This window comes from Lycium barbarum, chromosome 2, assembly GCF_019175385.1.
Source record: "Lycium barbarum isolate Lr01 chromosome 2, ASM1917538v2, whole genome shotgun sequence".
Taxonomy (NCBI): domain Eukaryota; kingdom Viridiplantae; phylum Streptophyta; class Magnoliopsida; order Solanales; family Solanaceae; genus Lycium; species Lycium barbarum.
The window spans coordinates 21,793,146-21,812,898 of record NC_083338.1 but is presented as its reverse complement, the minus strand read 5'-3'; the positions used below and the strand labels follow the sequence as shown (position 1 = coordinate 21,812,898).

Sequence of the window (19,753 nt, the reverse complement as noted above, 5' to 3'; positions counted from 1 at the left end):
TTTAGCATCACACGATAAAAGACTGTTAAGCAATATATAGCATAAGTGCATAAAAATAGTTAGTTTTTGAAGTCTTGACAAAAATCGAATCATTGCCTGAAAAGTTATACCAAATCAACTCGAATTAATTCCGTTTCTCCTAAAGTGGAAATTTATTGGATTTTAAAATTTATTCAGAACATTAAAACATTCCCAAATTATTTTATCCTTGATTTCTATATAAGAGCGAGCATACACGATAGAGTGAGGAAACAGAAAGCAAAATAAACAAACATCAAATAAAGGACATGTAGTTAATCTTTTGATATACTATAAACTTAAAAAAGTTCTTCCCAAAGTAACTTCCTTAGCAACAATAATTTTCTAATTTTTTTAATATATATACATAATTGGAAGTAATAAATTCTAAATCCGCCACGTCGTACCTGTGTTGATCCTTCAAAAACTCACTAATCTTGGAATATCAGCTACGCACCCGTCGATATTTTTGAAGATGTCGCGCAACATAGCTCTCATCCCGCTATTGGCTCTTCCACATAACTATCAGCATCATGAAATTTAAGCCACTTCTTGGATTTACATAACTTCATAAAAAAGTACCATCCAATCCCTCCAACAGTCATCAATCCACTGATAAGAAACACAATCTTGGTTGCAATAGCCATTATAAACACCAGGAAAACACAAGGAATCAAGCACACAATCACCAATCCGGGCAGCTTCATTGGCACTCTATATGGCCTATTAATCTTGGGAAACTTCCTTCTCAACCAAACAAATGATGCAAATTCCAACAACACACCTAAACTATACAAGAAATTAGCTGAAGATATTATATCAGTAAAGTTCATATAAGACATACCTAGTGAAATTGCTGTTGACAATAATATCCCAACCCATGGTGTATTAAACCATTTTGACCTTAAACTAAAGAAATTAGGCAAAAATGCTAATTCAGCCATACCCAAAAGCTGAAAAGCAGAACTACTTAACTGAGCCTCAAATAATCCAATAGCGGACAAAACAACACCAATTTCAACCATTTACCACAAATCATCTCAACAGCAATAGCCATAAACCCTGTTTCCCACTCTTTTTGATCAACTGATACAGCTCCAGTCACTGCCAAAAGCGGAATAATGTATCCCAAACAAGTGAAAATAACTGATGAAAAAAGTGCTAAAGGAAAAGTCTTTTGTGGGTTCTCAACTTCACCCGCCAAAGTACTCACATTATCCCAAAAGTTCAAATTCCAAAACAGGGAATTAAAGAACAAGTTCCAATCTTTTTTCACACCCCTTTGTCCTAAACTTATCCATCTATGAACATGAATCTTGGGAATCGCGATCAACGACATTATAATAAAAGGTGCAAGTGAAACAACACCAAGAACCACTGCTGCATACCCCACAATTGTCAAACCAGTATAGTTCAAAAAAGACAACAACAATGTAGACACCAAGATTGACATATATCTTAGAACACCAGATGAGAAAACAGGAAAAAGCTTTTCCATATAACTAATACTAAGTACTGGAAAAGAAGCAATGTTGATCACACCACTTAGGAATTTCCATGTACCCATAATTGAACCCCAAAAAGGTCCAAAAGCTCTATCAGTCCAAACAACAAAACCACCATTACCAGGAAAAGTTGTGGATAATTCAGCAGTGATCAATGCTTCAGGTACACTCCAAATAAATGGGAAAATCAAGAAACCAAGAATCGCGAAAAGTGGACCTGCTGATTGAACTGCTGGTTCTTCACCATAAGGACCACCAGCAACTTCAAAGTATATGAGGAATATTAGAGGTATAAGGCTTAGGTTTTTGCTCTTTTTGGTAGTTTTTGTTGTGGTTATGGGCAGTTGTGTGGAGTTTGCTGCCATCGTGGAGACTGGTGGTTGTTTCTCTTCTGTCATTGTAACAAAATGATTGTTTATGAACGGGATTGTGGTAATAAATACAAAGAGGGTTTTCTGGCAATAGTTATCTTTTTTCGTCCAATGATTCTGGCAAGGCAATAAATACAAGGATTTTATACTAATTATCTTCACTTGTTAATAATTACATAAATAGTTATACTCCTTCTATCCGTATTACATGATGGTTTTAGCTTTTAAATTTAATTAATTTCGTAATAAATTTTTCTACATAATCAAGATGTTGTTAGTAATATTTTTCTTTCAATTCTTTTCTTATTTAGATAAGTGGATTTTTGCTATGCAAAAATAAATAAAATTAAATAAATAGTATTATTTAATTAAGAATAATTAAATAAAAATATCTCTTACTTTCTAGAAATTATTAAATTTTGTAAGAAGTTAAAAACACTTTATAATATAGACTAGATAGAGGAGTAATTAAAATGTTGACGGATTTTTTTTTCCATATTCAGATTAAAGTGTGATTATGGGCAGGTGTGTGGAGTTTTCTGCCATGGTTGAGACTGGAGAGTGGTGGTTGTGTCTCCTCTGTCATCGTAACAAAGTGATTGTTTTTTAACAGGATTGTGGTAATAAATACAAAAGGATTTTATGGAAACTAGTATTAGACTACGTGCGCTGCACGTGTCAATAAATTTAGAATTTTATACAAAAATAACAAATTATGTAAAATAGTAATGACCTTTAAAATATATGCAACATTCATTTAAATATCAAAATAGTATTACTACATTGACTTAGTTGTCGAATTATATGCGATAAGTATTTAGATTTTTCTTCTGATCGCTTTAAATATGTAATTTTGAGTTATAATTTCCATTAATGAAAATACATACCTAAGAAATTAAATTTAAACATATTCAAGAAACGAATTTTTATATTTAAAGCTTTATATTTTATGTCCAAATTCTGTGATTGTTCAGATTTTTATGACACTTTTAAGCTTTGATATTTACTTAATTTTATTTCTCTCTTTTTTTCTTCCTACAATTAAAAAAGAATTTTTCATTCGTTGCCAACTTAGAATCTTTTACTGTCCTTTTATTATGGTGGTGAGAAAATGTCTTGAGATCTATAAGCTTTAATTAGGTGGATAAAGTTTATAAGAAATATAAAAACGTTTTTATAAAAGATTTGTTTTAACCAATTTATGATCATTAATGTGAAGAAATAGCAATTTGACATTACATGACAATATAGACTTTTGTTTAATCAATTTTGTAAAAGAAAGAAGAAAAAAACATACCAAATCTATTTTTAAAAAATAAAAAAGACGAACGCTAAGGGTCTTCATGCGTTATAATTAAATTTTACCGAAATTGTAGATGTATTAATTAAAGGGGAAAAAAGATGCAAATTTATAAAAATACATGCAATTATAAGAATATGAAAAATAACTTACCATTTTGGTTAATAAACGCCATAGACTTCACCAATAGATAAATTGGATCAAGATTCATGCACAAAAATTATGGCTTTCGAAGAAGCAATCATAAACATCGTCAACATACATGCAATAAGATGTAAACAATAACTTACTATTTTGTTCGAAAAAGTCAGAGACTTCTCCAATAGATAAATTAGAGCAAGATTCCAGCACAAATATTACGTCTTTAGAAGAAGCAATCATAAACAACGTCAACACACATGCAATAAGAATGTGAATAGTAACTTACTATTTTAGTTGAGAAACACCGGAGGCTTCTCCAATAGATAAATTGGAGCAATATTTTTGCACCAAAATTACGGCTTTAGAAGAAGCAATCATAAGCGTCAGAAGTAATTTTGGTTAAAAACACTACTAAAAAAATAATATTTTCCGACCTCAAAAACCTGACCTCAGTTGAGGTCGGAAAATAACCGATCTCATGAGGTCGGTAAAGTCGTAATATTTATTTTTCGATATTTTTAAAAATAAACCGACCTCATGAGATCAGTAATATTGTACCAAAATTTTAAAAAATAAAGTACCGACCTCTGTAGGTCGGAAATTCATTTGATGCTAAATATTATAATTTTATTTTTAATTGAAAGGAATACCGACCTCGTGAGGTCGGTGTAATTAGTCAAATAAAATAAAAATACAGACCCTTCATCTTTCCCCTTTCTCTCTCTTTTCCTCTCACCTTCTCTATCTTCCCCTTCTTTCTCTAAACCTATTAACGGCGTTGCCTGTCACCGTCGTCACCTGCCAGTCACCGTCGCCGCCATCTGCCATTGCCGTCGCCGGCCTATCTGACAATCTGAGGTACGATTTCTTTCTTTTCTTGGCTAAGAAATTTGGTAGGAGGCCCAGCTGAAAAAAGCTTATTTCAGATTTGACAATCTAAAAAAAGTTTGCCTAATATTGTTTCTGATTTGTAAAGTGAATTCCTGTACTTGTGATGTTTGCATTCCTGTAATTGTTTTAGTTTTACAAAGTGAAATCTTGAATAAAATTACCTGTACTTGAATTCCTGCCCGTCAACAATGAGGCTGCTAAAATTCATAACATGATAAAGTCTACATTTGGCTCATAATATTTGTCACTTTACTATATAGTACGTTGGAATTTATGTGTCATTAACTGGCCAAAACAGTAGACCCTTTTGTCATATTAGTAAAGTTGGTGTAGGACTTTGACAAAAATAAAATATAAAAATAAAATAATTAATGAAGGATATTAAAGTTATTGAATTGTAAAGAAAATAATGGAGTACTGAAGTAGTCTACAGACTATGATTCTTTTCTTTATGAAAAGTCAAAAATAAGTCCTGAATCATGACGTTCTTTACTATTCCAAAAAGGTTAGTCAGTAAAGAATGGAAAACGTAAATAAATGATAATTAATTTTGAAATTTTCTTAGATTAAATTGTGCTAATAGCTAGAATTATTAAGAAACCTACTGGTTCTCTAAAAAAACCTAGTGATTTGTATTTATTAGCAAAAAATGAATTATTAAGCATTGATGAGTTTGTGTTATTTGTGTAGATGGAATCTCGTAGTTGGATGTATAATAGGACAAATGACGGCCGAGGGGGGATGAGGCAAGAATTTGTAGATGGTGTCGATGCTTTTGTTGACTATGCAATGACACTTGAAACTTTTCTAAGTCATGGTTTGGTTAGGTGCCCTTGTGTGAAATGTAAATGTAGGAATTATGAGACACCAGAGATTGTTAGGCTTCATCTCTATAAAGACGGCTTTGAAAAAGATTACACAGTGTGGATTAGTCATGGAGAAACGGATAGTAGTTTTGGTAGATTTCAAGACTTTATTGTTGGTGAAAGTAGTAGGGCGGTGGAACCTAATGTCCAAAATTCTAGAATGCACGACATGGTTCAAGATGCTTAAGGGATGCATTCCAATTTTGAATCCGGTAATGATGATGAAGAAGCTCCAAATGAGGAAGCTAGTCGTTTTTTTTGAACAGTTGAAAAATGCTAGTCGGCCTTTATATGACCGGAGTCCCCACTCTCAATTATCTATTGCTGTTAGATTATTAAGCATCAAAGCATATTGGAATGTTCCTCAAGGTGCAATGGATGCTGTGATTGGCCTTATACATGAATTAGTTGACCCGAATTTAGAGATACCTGAAAATTACTATAAGACAAAAAGATTAGTGTCTAAGTTAGGACTCTTGTTGATGAGAATTGATTGTTGTGAAAATGGATGCATGTTATACTATAAGATGACGAAGGTCTAGAATCTCGTAAGCTTTGTGAAAGAGCTCGTTTTAAGCGGACTCGTAGAGGGAAGAGGGTTGCTGTTAAGGTGATGCATTACTTACCTCTTACACCAAGGTTAAAGAGGTTGTACGCATCAAATAGCTCCGCTCCTCATATGAGATGGCACAGTGAAAATAGAAGGCCGCCTAGTGTTATGTGCCATCCATCAGACGGAGAGGCTTAGAAGCATTTTGACACAACATATCCAGACTTTGTGGCTGAACCACAGAACATTAGGTTGGGTTTATGTTCAGATGGATTCACTCCACATTCTGTTTCTGCTGCACCATATTCTTGCTGGCCTGTTTTATTAACACCATATAATCTTCCACCTGAGTTGTGTATGACTAATCCATATATATTCCTTAATTGCATCATTCCTGGCCCACGTAATCCAAAAGTTTTGATTGATGTATAATTGCAACCTTTGATTGATGAGTTGAAAATGTTGTGGTTGAAGGGGTTGAGACGTTTAACGTTTCTCTTAAGCAGAATTTTAATTTGCGAGCCACTTTAATGTGGACTATTAATGATTTTCCTGCCTACGAGATGTTGTCTGGGTGGATGACTGCTGGAAAGTTAGCCTGTCCTTACTACATGGAGAATACTAAATCGTTCGCTTTAAAACACGACAAAAAAAATTCATGGTTTGATTGTCACCGTTAGTTCTTGCTAATGGATCATGAGTTTAGGAGTATGAAAAATGCATTTAGGAAGAACACAATTGAACAAAACTATCCACCTCCAAGACTTTCAGGAGAGGAAATTTGGGAGAGGGTTGAGAATTTTCCGAAAGTTACTGAAGAACCACCGTACAAGTTCGATGAGTATGGGCTTGCACATAACTGGACCAAATAGAGCATATTTTGGGAGTTACCATATTAGAAGGATAATCTTCTCCGGCATAATCTTGATGTCATGAATATGGCCAAAAAATACTTTGATAATTTGTTCTACACAGTGATGGATGTCAAGGGCAAGACAAAAGATAATCCAAAAGATAGATTGGACTTACAGGAATATTGTAGGCGTAAAGAGTTATAGTTGCAAGACAAACGGAACGGGGTCTTCAAGCCTAAGGCTAGTTATTCATTCACAATGGATCAGAAGCGCAAGATTTGTGAATGGGTTCAGAACATGAAGATGCCTGATGGGTATGCATCAAATTTGGAAAAACGTGTTGATATGACGCAAGGAAAGTTACATGGGATGAAAAGCCATGATTTTCATGTTTTCATGGAAACTTTACTCCCCATTGCATTTAGTGGCTTGCCTACCCGAATCTGGAAGCCTATGACAGAAATTAGTTTGTTCTTTAAAGACTTGTGTTCCAGCATGTTGAGGGTAGGCAACCTGGATCGGATGCATCAGAATATTCCTGTAATAACAAGTAAGTTGGAGAAAATTCTTCCACCGGAGTTCTTCGATGTGATGGAACATCTTCCAATTCACCTTGCGGAGGAAGCCCGACTCGGAGGCCCAGTTCATTGTCGTTGGATGTATCCCTTCGAGAGGTAATAGGTGTAAATTTTTATTTATTTCTCTCTACCAATTTATTTAAAAAAATTCACGCTTAACATAATATTATGCAGAACTATTAGCAAGTCTAAACGGGGTATTAAGCAGAAACATAGAGTTGAAGGCTCAATTTGCGAAGCCTATCTTGCTAAGGAAACAACTCATTTCTGTTCTTACTACTTTGGGGATGCTGTGCCATGCTTGCGAAACAGACCCAATCGACATTTTGAAGGAGGTGAGAATGATGCTTTAGCGAAGCAGATATCAATCTTCAATCGACCGGGTTCGGGTTCAAAAAAACGTACAAGAGAATTTAATGATATGGAGTCTAAATCTACATCGATACATGTCTTGCTGAATTGCCCGGAAGTTCAACGATATTATGAGTAAGTTGTTATTATTTTGCACTAAATATCCAAGTACAAGGCATAACAACTAACTCAAACTCCATTTTATCGGACAGTTACTTTGTGCATTTAAATGGCGTTGAAAAAGTGTACGACTAGTTTGGGAAGTGGTTTAACGATTATGTAAGTGTTATAACCTTTTCACAAGGCTAACATAATTTAAAAAGTGCACATTATGTTATTGCTAACTTACGATTTCTTAAATAGGTTTACAGTACAGAATATGGTTACCATGACCAACTTTTAAAGGACATATCTTAGGGACCCTGTATGGTCTATTCTATGGACAAATATGTGGTAAATGGTTTCAAATTTACTACCGAAGAACGATCTAAGCATATGAAAGCTAACAACAGCGGGGTTTGGTTTAAAGTGGGGATGGAAACCAAGCAGGGGTCGATTACTATGGTGTAATCAAGGAGATCCTAGAACTAGAGTATTCTGGTGGTGGCAAAAAAAGAATTGTACTTTTTCGGTGCAAGTAGTTTGATCCAACCCCAAATAGAGGTACAAGGGTACTCAACCAGTATAACATCATAGAAGTAAACCATACAAGGGTGTATGCGGCTTATGATCCTTTCATTATTGCACAAAATGTTAGACAAGTGTAGTATGCTCTTTACCCTTGCGTCCAGATAAGTCTGTGTCACGACCCAGCCCCGTGGGCCACGACTGGTGCCCTAGCTGGACACCCATACAAACTTACTTACCAGATCGACATATCAAAGACTCATTCAAATTTAGCATACGTTATTCTGAACAGATACTGAAAACAGACATCATCTTAAGCGGTCACCTGTACAGACATATCATACCAAAACCGGTAGGCTGGCAGAATACACATCGCCCAAATATACATACATATACAAACATATGAACGTGGTCGCCACTCCGACGCTGGCGCCACAACACATCATACTCCAGAAGGTTTCATATCTCCGTACAATCCCCGAACATATCGTATCACCATAACATATCACAACACCAGAACATATCATATGCTATATCACATCATAACGCCGTATATAAGCGGTACCCGGCCCTATGGCGAGGTCTCGGGAACCGTAACACATCATACTGCCGAATATAACATAGTGCGCACGATTACAAAACCGGCCCGGGATCCGGCGAACGATGTAATAGTAGTATGCACGAGCGGAGTAGTGCGGAAACCATATGCATATACGAGCGGAGTAGTGCGAAAACCATATGCATATACGAGCGGAGTAGTGCGGAAACATATGCATATAAGTACATAAATAAATTTCAAACTCGAGAGCCAAATATATATACATACATCTGAAGGCTCAAAAATAAGATTCGGGTCATTCGGAATTAGTATGAGAAAGTTACGAACTTTCGAAGTACGAAACCTTCCGAAAATATTTCATAAGTCATACTTGGAAATTCAAGTATCATTCATATTAGAAGACTATCGAACATCATTATGGATCACATTTTCATATTAGGAAACTTGCGGATAACATTATGGATCAAATCAAATGGGGACGTTAAGACCATATTTTCATATCGAAGTATTCATCAAAGACTTTAGTCTTCTCGTTTTTCTTTCGAACAACATTCGGAGCATAACAAATAGAATCTTTGAACATCATAAAATATGTATCCAGCCATATGGAATAACTTATGGAGGTCAAAGATGTTAGCCATCCTAGTGGCTCTAAGAATAGGATTTTCTTTAGGGGCATACTTATACGTTATTTGTTCATTCCAAAAAGGTCATGCCAAAAGAAGGAAAAGTAAGCTTTACATACCTCGATCGCTCGCTAACCAAATCCCGACTCAAGTCTCGGGCTCTCCAATATCTACAATAACGTTATTAGTTACCAAACATTAGCTACAAGTACTTAGAAATCCGATTCTATTTAATACTTGTCTACAAAAATTTCGGCAGCATCTCCCCTGTAAATTCAACATACCCGAGAATTTAACTCGGCCAAATTCATCAACAACCATACCAACAATACCAACAACCATACAAATAACATCAAAAACCAATTTAAAACGCATTCCAACACTAGTAACCTCCCTTTCTACATAGTTCATCATTATTCAATTCAACTACGTATTTTCAAGCCGATTCCAATGCTCACATATTCATTACTAATTCAAGATCAACCAATTACAATTCAAAAGCATTTCATACAATTCTACCAAATATTCTACAATCCCACTATCACCGTATCCCATTCGAAATCTCCACAAATGCGACAAGGTCACAACGCCACATTTTCTTCTTTCAATTTCATCAACAACAACAACAATTCATATTTTAGCAATTCCATTTCCATAATTACATAAAACTACAATAATATCACATAATTTCCTACAACAACTTACAACTAATTTTCATACCAATCTTGAACCATTATTCTTCTATTTACATCACAAGGCCACAACAACATAATTTAACATACTAAATAAATTTCATTCCTCTCCCTTCACTACACCCACACACGGCCACACACCCACAACACACAAATTTCATACTTTACATTCATTTCCATAAACTACAATATATATATAGTTCTTCCATGACAAAAAGGATAGAATTTTTACCTTTTTCTTCAAATTCTTCACTTGCCACCAAAGTGATTTTCTTGCTAAAATAATTGTACCACGTTGAAGGGGGTCTTGAGCTTAGTAGGAATACTAGAAATTTATAATTTTTGGATCCAAGATTGATGGCTTAAATTTTTTTCTCTTTTCTTTCTCCTTTGGCCGAACCCCTCCTTTTGTTCTTGCTCTCAATTTGTTTTTCTTGATTGTTCTAGAATGAAGACAAATGGTGGCCCTTATCTATTTATTTTTCTTGAATTTAAGTCCAATGGGCTTGGGCCATAGATCTATATGGCCGGCCACCTTACATAGATTGGGCCTTTTTTTTCTAGCCCAATTCACTTATGGGTCTTATTTGTAATTCCCGAAACTAATTCAAAAATTCCCAATTTTGCCCTTGGCCTTCCTCCATGTTTCCACATCAACATTTCATGAACAACACATATATGTTAAATAAAATCAAAATATGGCCTTATTTCTTACAAGTCAAAATTATTTCGAATTTTCCGAATATGCAAAAATACGGGATATAACAGTCTGCTTAGTGGGTGGTAATTAAAGTCAAGCCTATGGGTAGAGTGGAAGTGGAGAATGTGTTGCCTGTTGCATTCCAGGATGATGACATATCAATTGTTCACCAAACAGTTGAAAATGAGTTAGAAGATGATTTAGAGCATGCAGAACACATATTGGAAGAAATAAATACAGAAGAAATTAATGCAGAGGTGAATGAATCTAATAATGAAAACGAAACAACTGATAAGGAAGAATGGTCAGAAGAGGGAAATGGGGATGGGGATGAGGATTAACAACAATTAGTAAGTTTTTTGTTTTATACTTACATATTTTCTTTACATGTTTGAAATTAGTAGCTGATTGTTTCCTTCCTTTTATGAAATTACATTTTTGTATGTCTTTACTCTTCCTCTTCAACCTTTTAAAAACATCCTTATGTTGATTGTTTCTCTTTGGTTTCCTTTCAGATACCTCAACGAGGACATTCTTCGAGCCATTTCGACATGTAAGAGATCTGAGGTATAAACATGATTGTTTACTGGGTTTTTTTTTTGGTCAAAAGGAATTTTCAGACTGCTTTATTATGCTTTTATTGTATTTTTCTATGACTTTTTATAATGCTTTGATTTGCTTGGGGGTAGGGGTAAGGTCTGCATACACTCTATCCTCCCCAGATCCTCACTTTGTGGGATTTTAGTCGGTATGTTGTTGCTGTGGGTGTGAGAGTTGGCAGATGCTTAATTTTCCCGAGGACCAAGCATTCATGGCCGTTTGTCCGAGTAGCCGTTGGTCCATGTGGCCGTTGCATGCGGGCCACGCGCCAGTAGCGTCCTGCCACAGTCAACTACCTACCATGCGTGTGTCAGACGGCGCCGTCAGTCTAATCCCACCAAATCCGTGCAGAGCTGTCCTTGTTATTATTATTTTATTGTTTCCCATTGTATGAGACCCATGGAGGTGACACTATAAATAGGGCATATCCTCCTCCTTTGTGGGGGTTGGCTCCTTTACTTTCCAAGAACATTTATAATAAAAGAGTTCATACATATAATCTCTCTTTCAACATCTGATTCGGCCAAGGCCGTTTATTTATATTCATGTTGTGTTTATTCCATCAATTATCCCACATTGTTTATGAGCGTTTGTATTCATAGCGAATCGCCATCATTAGCCATTTTATTGAGGAACCCCCACCTATACATTTTCCCTATCTAACATACATCAAGATCCAAGCACATATCCTATACCCACATACAAATTTAATTGATTATCCGATTCCGGGGTAAACAGTTTGGCGCCCACCGTGGGACTAGGATAATAGTTGTCTTTGGCCTTGATTTCTATTATATTCATCAAAATAAAAAACGTCCCTGCCCGTCTCTGCGAAAACAGGATAAATGGCTGACATCGAACAATCCGGTCATGTCAATAACACCGAGATTGTGGCGGAAAACGAAGGAAGCGGACTATGGGCATTACTGAACCCCGCTGACCCGAACCCCGTCGATTCAAAGGAGGGACTCAACCGGCAAAATACTGTGGATCAAGAGAATGCTGCCCTACCGGCCACTGATCCTCTAAATACTCACAATTCCGTTACATTGTCCCGGGATCGGGGCCGGAGAGAACCGGACGCACCAAACGACGGTGTTAACTTACGTTTAATTTTTGAAATGTTGCAGGAACAAAGAGCGGCAATCGCCGAGCAAGGAATGGAAATTGCACAGCTGCAGAACGGAAAGGGTGAAGCAGGGCTGGAAAAGGCAAAGGGTATTGCTGAAACCGGAAAAAATGAGGCACGAATGGTCGAGAGCGACGGCTCAGGGGCCGGCTCCTCTACCGAGGTTCTGAAGATGCTCGAAACTTTGGCAAAACGGGTAGATTCAACCGAAAAGAGGGTCGAGACATATAATTCTCGGGTGGACCAGATACCAGGGGCTCCACCTTTGCTGAAGGGGCCGAACTCGAAAAGGTACATTCAAAGGCCTTTTCCACCGAGTGCAGCCCCGAAACTGATCCCGAAGAGGTTCAAAATGCTCGATATACAGAAGTATGACGGCACAACGGACCCGCACGAGCACGTGACCTCATATACCTATGCCGTAAAGGGTAATGATATGGAGGAAGACGAGATCGAGTCGGTGTTGCTGAAAAAATTTGGGGAAACTCTGTCGAAGGGAGCGTTGACGTGGTATGACCACCTACCCGAGCATTCGATCACTTCTTTCGAAATGCTCGCCGATGCCTTCGTGAAGGCACATGCCGGTGCCATAAAGGTGCAGGCCCGTAAGGCCGATATATTCCGAATAACTCAAAGGGACGATGAGCTACTATGGGAGTTCGTCACCCGGTTCCAGAGGGAACAGATGGAACTCCCCCCGGTGCCAGAAGAATGGGCCGCGCAAGCTTTCACAAAGGGGCTCAACATGCTAAGTTCAGTTGCCTTGGCCAAATTGAAAGAAAATTTGCTGGAATACGAGGCCGTGACATGGGCCGATGTCCACAATCAGTATGAGTCGAAGATTCGGGTGGAGGATGATCAGTTCGAGCTCTCTTCGGTAAAGTTAAAAGTGAATAGAAGTTCCGAGAAATCGAAGAAAGGTTATGAAACGATGTCCGAATCATCAAAAGAAAGGTTTCGGCCATACTCCCACTCGGAGAGATCAAATTTCAGGTCGGAAGGGCCAAGGGAAAGCCCGAGTCACTTCTCAGGCCAAGGCAGCAAGCGGGTCGAGCGCCCGTCAAACAGCCGGGGACTCTCGTTCAGGAGCGATGCCGGAAGTTCCGCCAGCAATAAGGGTCCACCGAAGATTTCGGAGTACAACTTCAACATCAATACCTCGGGCCTTGTCTCGGCCATCGGCCGCGTCCCGGATGTGCGATGGCCGAAACCACTAAGGTCAGATCCGGGACAACGGGATCCGGACGTGGTGTGTGAATATCACGGAACCCATGGTCACAAAACTAAGGATTGCCGCCAGTTGAGAGAAGAGGTAGCCCGGTTATTGAAAAACGGCCACCTCCGAGATCTATTGAGCGAGCGAGCCAAAAATCACTACAAGGAAAGGGAAGCTCATCGAAGGGTCGAACCGGTTGAGCACCAGCATATAATCAACATGATAGTGGGGGGTATTGACATTCCCCGGGGGCCGATAATGAAACGGACCAAGGTCTCTATTTTTCGCGAAAAACGCATCCGAGACCATTCAACCCGGGGCTCTATTTCCTTCGATGAAGAAGACGCGGAAGGCATCATTCAACCGCACAATGATGCACTGGTAATTTCTATACTCATCTTTAAGACTAAGGTTAAACGTATTTTGGTTGACCCAGGTAGCTCGGCCAACATCATCCGATGGAGAGTGGTCGAACAGCTAGGGCTGCTAGATCGGATTGTATCGGTTGCTCGGGTACTCAGTGGGTTCAATATGGCTAGCGAAACTACGAAGGGGGAGATCTCGTTGCCCGTGAACACGGATGGAACCATTCAGCAAACGGTGTTCTATGTGATCGAAGGCGACATGAAGTATAATGCGTTATTGGGCAGGCCTTGGATACATAGCATGAGGGCAGTTCCCTCAACATTGCATCAGTTGCTGAAATTCCCCACCCCGGAGGGGGTTAAGAGCATCCGAGGTGAGCAGCCCGCAGCAAAGGAAATGTTCGCAGTAGAGGAGGCGGCGCCGCGGCCCAGGGAGCCGGCTCAGGAAAAGAAGGGTGTAACCGGAGGGGAGGTCCCCAAATAGCAACCAAAGTATACCGGGCCAGATCCAGTGCATGAAGAAGATGACTTCGGGATACCCAGATCCTTTGTCATGCCGGATGACTCGGACGCGACCAAATCAACCGTAGAGGAGCTGGAGCAGATCATCCTGTTCGAGTTCTTACCGGACAAAAAGGTATACCTGGGCACGGGCCTTACCCTGGAGCTCAGGAGAAAATTAATTGAGTTTCTTCGAGCTAACGCCGATTGCTTTGCATGGTCGCATATAGATATGACAGGTATATCACCAGAAATAGCATCACACAAACTCAGCTTGGACAGGAAGTTTCCCCCGGTGAAGCAAAAGAGAAGGCCCAAGGCGGAACCATCGTGGTCGTGAACAACATAAAGGGGGTACAGAAGCTCACCGGGAGGGTAGCGGCGCTGAGTCGCTTCATATCGAGGTCCTCGGACAAGAGTCATCGTTTCTTCTCTATGCTCAGAAAGAAGAACGACTTCGTTTGGACACCGGAGTGCCAAGAAGCCCTACGAGAGTTGAAGAGGTACTTGTCTAGCCCTCCGTTGCTGCACACACCAAAGGCCGATGAACCACTTTTCCTCTACCTAGCTGTCTCCGAAATGGCGGTAAGTGGAGTTTTGGTCCGAGAAGAATCAGGTACGCAATTCCCTATCTATTATGTAAGTAGAACTTTGGGGGATGCAGAGAGACCCGTTACCCCCATTTGTAAAAGTTGGCATTAGCACTGGTAAGCGCTTCCAGAAAGCTCAAACCTTATTTCCAATGCCACCCCATATGTGTAGTAACCACTTACCCTTTAAAAAACATCATGCATAAACCTGAGTTGTCAGGTAGATTAACAAAATGGACTGTAGAGATTAGCGGTTACGATATCGAGTATAAACCTCGAACGACCATCAAATCCCAAATCTTGGCCGATTTTGTAGCAGACTTTACCCCGGCTATGGTCCCCGAGGTCGAAAAGAAACTTTTGCTGACCTCGGGAAAGACCACGGGCATTTGGTCTCTACACACGGACGGGGCCTCGAACCTTAGAGGTTCCGGACTAGGGATTGTCCTTAGGACCCCGGCCGGGGATGTCATTCGACAATCCGTTAAAACTACTAAATTGACTAACAATGAAGCCGAGTATGAGGCTATGATTGCAGGTTTGGAATTGGCTCGAAGCATGGGAGCCGAGATAATCGAGGCAAAGTGCGATTCGCTTTTGGTCGCAAACCAGGTGAACGGCGTGTTCGAAGTAAAGGACGAACGGATGCAGAGGTACCTCGAAAAAACCCAAGTGGTGCTTCATCTATTTAAAGAATGGACCTTGCAGCACATACCGAGGGAGCAGAACAGTGAGGCCGACGCATTGGCAAATTTGGGATCCTCGGTCGAGGGGGAGGAAATTGACCCCGGGGCAACGATGCACTTATCAAACATGGCCATAGAAAGCGGACATGCGAAATATACACAATGGGCTTAACTTGGGATTGGCGCAATAAGTACATCGACTACTTGCGTGACGGAAAGCTCCCGAATGACTCGAAGGAATCACGGTCACTACGGACCAAGGCCGCCAGTTTTTGCTTAGTGGACGGCCAATTGTATCGACGCTTTTTCCTCGCCCCCCTGGCTAAGTGTTTGGGCCCCGGAGAAACGGAATACGTGATGAGAGAGGTACACGAAGGAACCTGTGGCAACCACTCCGGTGCGGAAGCTCTGGTTCGAAAAATCATCAGGGCCGGTTATTACTGGAATCGGATGGATGAAGACGCTAAAAGTTTTGTCCGAAAATGCGACGGATGTCAGAAGCATGCTCCGATGATTCACCAGCCCGGGGAGTTGCTGCATTCGGTGATCTCACCTTGGCCTTTCATGAAGTAGGGAATGGACATTGTGGGTCCGTTACCTCAGGCACCAGGTAAGGCCCGTTTCATTTTGTTTATGAACTGACTATTTTTCTAAATGGGTTGAAGCACAGGCCTTCGAAAAGATAAGAGAGAAGGAAGTAATCGACTTCATATGGGATCACATCATCTGCCGTTTCGGCATCCCCTCCGAGATAACTTGTGATAATGGTCCTCAGTTCGTGGGTGGCAAGGTCAACAATTTCCTCGAGGGATTGAAGATCAAGAAAATCGTGTCAACCCCGTATCACCCATGCGCGAACGGACAGGCAGAATCCACGAACAAAACGATAATCCAAAATCTGAGGAAAGGCTTGAAGCATCGAAGCACCATTGGAGGGAGATATTGCCGGAGGTGTTGTGGGCTTACAGAACCATATCCAGATCGAGCACGGGGGAAACCCCGTTCTCATTGGTTTACGGAGCCGAAGCCCTTATCCCCGTGGAAGTCGGTGAACCGACCCTCCGCTTCAGGTATACCACCGGAGAGTCAAACGGGGAGGCCATGGCCATGAAGCTCGACCTCGCAGATGAACTACGCGAAAACGCGTCGGTCCGCATAGCGGCCCAAAAACAGAGGATGGAAAGATACTACAACCGAAGAGCCAACTTTCGGCATTTCCAAGTTGGGGATTTAGTGCTTCGAAAAGTTACCTTGCACACCAAGAACCCTAACGAGGGAAAGCTGGGTCCGAACTGGGAAGGTCCGTACAAGGTAACCGGTATAACGGGCAAAGGATCGTATCAATTGGAGTCCATAGACGGGCAACATCTGCGTAATAACTGGAACGTGGCCCATCTAAAGAGATACTACTGCTAAGGTATGGTCTCCCCGTATCCTCTTATTAACTTTTCTTTTTTGCAGGAAGTCAAGAGCGGGACAAAATTAGAACCTAAATCTGAAAACACGTGTAGCACTCTTTTCCTTAGTACGGTTTTGTCCCAAAATGGGTTTTCCGACAAGGTTTTTAATGAGGCAACGAGTACAACGTGTTACTTAACAAATATGAAGGGCGAGTACCCGGATACCCGGTGTCGCATCCTCCGATTGGGGACATAATAGCACTCACCCGACCTCAGAGATCGAATAAGTGCTAGGGGAGTACTATGCCACACCGAAGATGACCCCGATTAAAGCAGACGGAGAAGCTCAACATTTGCCATGGCAAAACTGAGGCCCGACCACTGGCCACAGCCTCCGATGTAAGGACCAAACGATCATAATGAATCGTGTCCCATTCAACATTTGCTACGGCAAAACTAAGGCCCGGCCACCGGCCATAGCCTCCGATGTAAGGACCAAACGATCATAATGAATCGTGTCCCATTTTTCATTTACTACGGCTAAGGAAGAAAGAGTTAAAATTCTCATATGTACAAACATTTTGCAAACACAAAGTTATCAAAAGTTGGGATAACAACTTTCGGTTAAATATACCCAGTTGATAACCATCGTATCTCGATACTGCCTCATTCGCATACCCTACGCCGCGTACCTTGGGCGAAATTCGACAAAGGAAACAAGATCACAATGATCCAAGCCAAAATTTGATAAGCCACCGGCCCCAAATATCGGATAAGACCTACGGGCACGATGAATTAACGACTACGAGTCGACTTGTCCTAGAACGGACCAACAATTATAGCAAAAGCAGTAAACAAACATTCAAACGAAGAAGAAAGAAAGATGCACCTTTCATTTATACAACGAATGTCTCTTACATCAAAAGAAAAAACAAAGTCCTACAAAGGCAAAAAACAAAAAACAGAAAGCAAGGCACAAACCCTATGCTATCCGGCATGACTAGAGGTGGAGGAGTGCTCGGACTCGGTTCGCTCGGAGTCGTATGACTCGGACCCGAGGGCACGATCGGATTCTTCCTCAATCCTCTTGGCCTCGAGTATCAGGGCCGGAAGATCAGAAAGACCATGCTCGGCTTGGTCGAGGGTGATCTGCCGAGACTTCCACTTCTCATACTCGGCAACAATAGCAGTGTGAGCCTCAGCCGCCTCAACACTTCTCCATGTTTCCTCCAAGTCGGCCTCAGCCTTGGCCAGTTTCGCTTCCAGATTGGCCCGGTACTCCTCAAGGACACTTATCCTGCCAGTGGCTGCCTCCAGCTCGGCCTTAAGGGTGTCGTTGGCGATAACCGCCTCCTCGAGCTCGGTTCTTAGGCCTTGGCATATCCGAGATCGCTCCTCTGCTTTCTCTTCGAACACCCTCCTACGCTCGTTGGACAAAGCGGCCTCGGACTCGAGCTGCCGGTTCCTCTCGGCCAGGCCCATTGCATCAGCCTTCACTGAGTCCAGCTCCCCCCAGAGTCGGGAAACCGTGGTCTCGAGCTCATCTAGCCTCGAGGAAAACTGGGCTTTATCCCGGCTAAGGCCGATCTTTTCAGCCTTAAGGCTCCGGTTATAATCGGTCATAGCGGACAGTTCACTCTTCAAGCGACGGTTCTCGTCCTTAGCCGCATCGAGCTCAGGACGGAGGTTGGCCAAACAAAATGAAGAGAGTTATAACTAGTAAAATAGCAAACAAAATTTCCATTCTATATTTTAATTTTTCTTAAAAATAATTTTTAAATATTTTTTTTAAAAAAATTATATATATATTTTTTAATTTTTTTTTTTTTGCTCTAAGGCTTAAAAAATTACCTCAAATTTTTGTATATGAAAGTTGTATGAAAAATGTATGAAATGTGTATGTGTGAACAAAATGTTTAATATAATTTTCACACACAAAATTGTGAGCGAAAACTTTAAGCCTTGAATATTTTATGAAAGTTGTTACAATATTGTTGTAGTTGTATTATTTTCTAGAAACTTAATATGAACTTTACATACAAAAAATATGTGACGCTACTCGCCGTGATAAGTTATTAGCATGTGGAGCCTTTATTGTTGCAGAACTTCGGCTGCAAGTATTAGAAGAGACTTGCTCATAATAAGGTGGAAATATTTAATATTTTGTAACAAAAATAAGGTGGATATAATTCTCCGGTTAAATGAGAAATGCATAAATATATATTTGATGATTTGTTTTGGAAGAATGTTTTTAGTAACTTGAGTATGAAATTGTGAGCAGATGCTGGCCAAACTTGCAAGTGGAATGAATAAACCTGCTCAGCAAACTGTGGTGCCTTTCTCATCCATCAGCAAATTACTTGGAACTTTGCCTATAAAGAAAATGTAGGGGTTTGCACAGAAATCCTTTGTTGACACCTTGTTACCATCTATTGAGCAGTTAATAGTATGTTGGATGCTTAGTTATGTCTTAATTTTATTGAGGTTGTTTTCTATACTTTTTATATGTTTATTCTCAGTCTTTTCCGTTGACTGCTCTATGGTGATGTGGCACATGGTTTCTATAATGTAAATGGTGTTTTTGGCTTCTTTATTCCTTTTACAATGGCTTGGGGCACAATTTGTTCACAGGAAACA

The 19,753-nt window shown here is 40.2% G+C and overlaps 1 protein-coding gene and 2 pseudogenes across 2 annotated transcripts; 2 read left to right on the top strand and 1 right to left on the bottom strand.

Moving 5' to 3' along the window:
- Positions 1-19,753, top strand: part of LOC132626343 (DNA polymerase eta-like) — a 39,740-nt pseudogene that overhangs the window by 8,791 nt on the left and 11,196 nt on the right.
- On the bottom strand, positions 291-1,987 carry LOC132626340 (probable polyamine transporter At3g13620; annotated as a pseudogene).
- Positions 6,832-11,336, top strand: LOC132626342 (uncharacterized). 2 transcript variants are annotated; one of them, XM_060341181.1, is made up of 3 exons: positions 6,832-7,170; positions 7,249-7,560; positions 11,145-11,336. In XM_060341181.1, exons 1-3 carry the CDS (start codon positions 6,842-6,844, stop codon positions 11,200-11,202), a joined length of 699 nt encoding a protein of 232 aa, XP_060197164.1. In that variant the 5' UTR covers positions 6,832-6,841; the 3' UTR covers positions 11,203-11,336. The 2 variants fall into 2 exon arrangements, with proteins under 2 accessions (XP_060197164.1, XP_060197165.1); XM_060341182.1 differs by lacking the exon at positions 11,145-11,336 and adding an exon at positions 7,638-7,707.

Excerpts from the sequence above, each read along its gene's own strand:
- LOC132626342 (XM_060341181.1), top strand. The coding sequence starts at position 6,842 with ATGACGCAAGGAAAGTTACATGGGATGAAAAGCCATGATTTTCATGTT. Across the intron at positions 7,171-7,248 it reads TGGATGTATCCCTTCGAGAG|AACTATTAGCAAGTCTAAAC; the intron begins GTAATAGGTGTA and ends AATATTATGCAG. Across the intron at positions 7,561-11,144 it reads GAAGTTCAACGATATTATGA|ATACCTCAACGAGGACATTC; the intron begins GTAAGTTGTTAT and ends GTTTCCTTTCAG.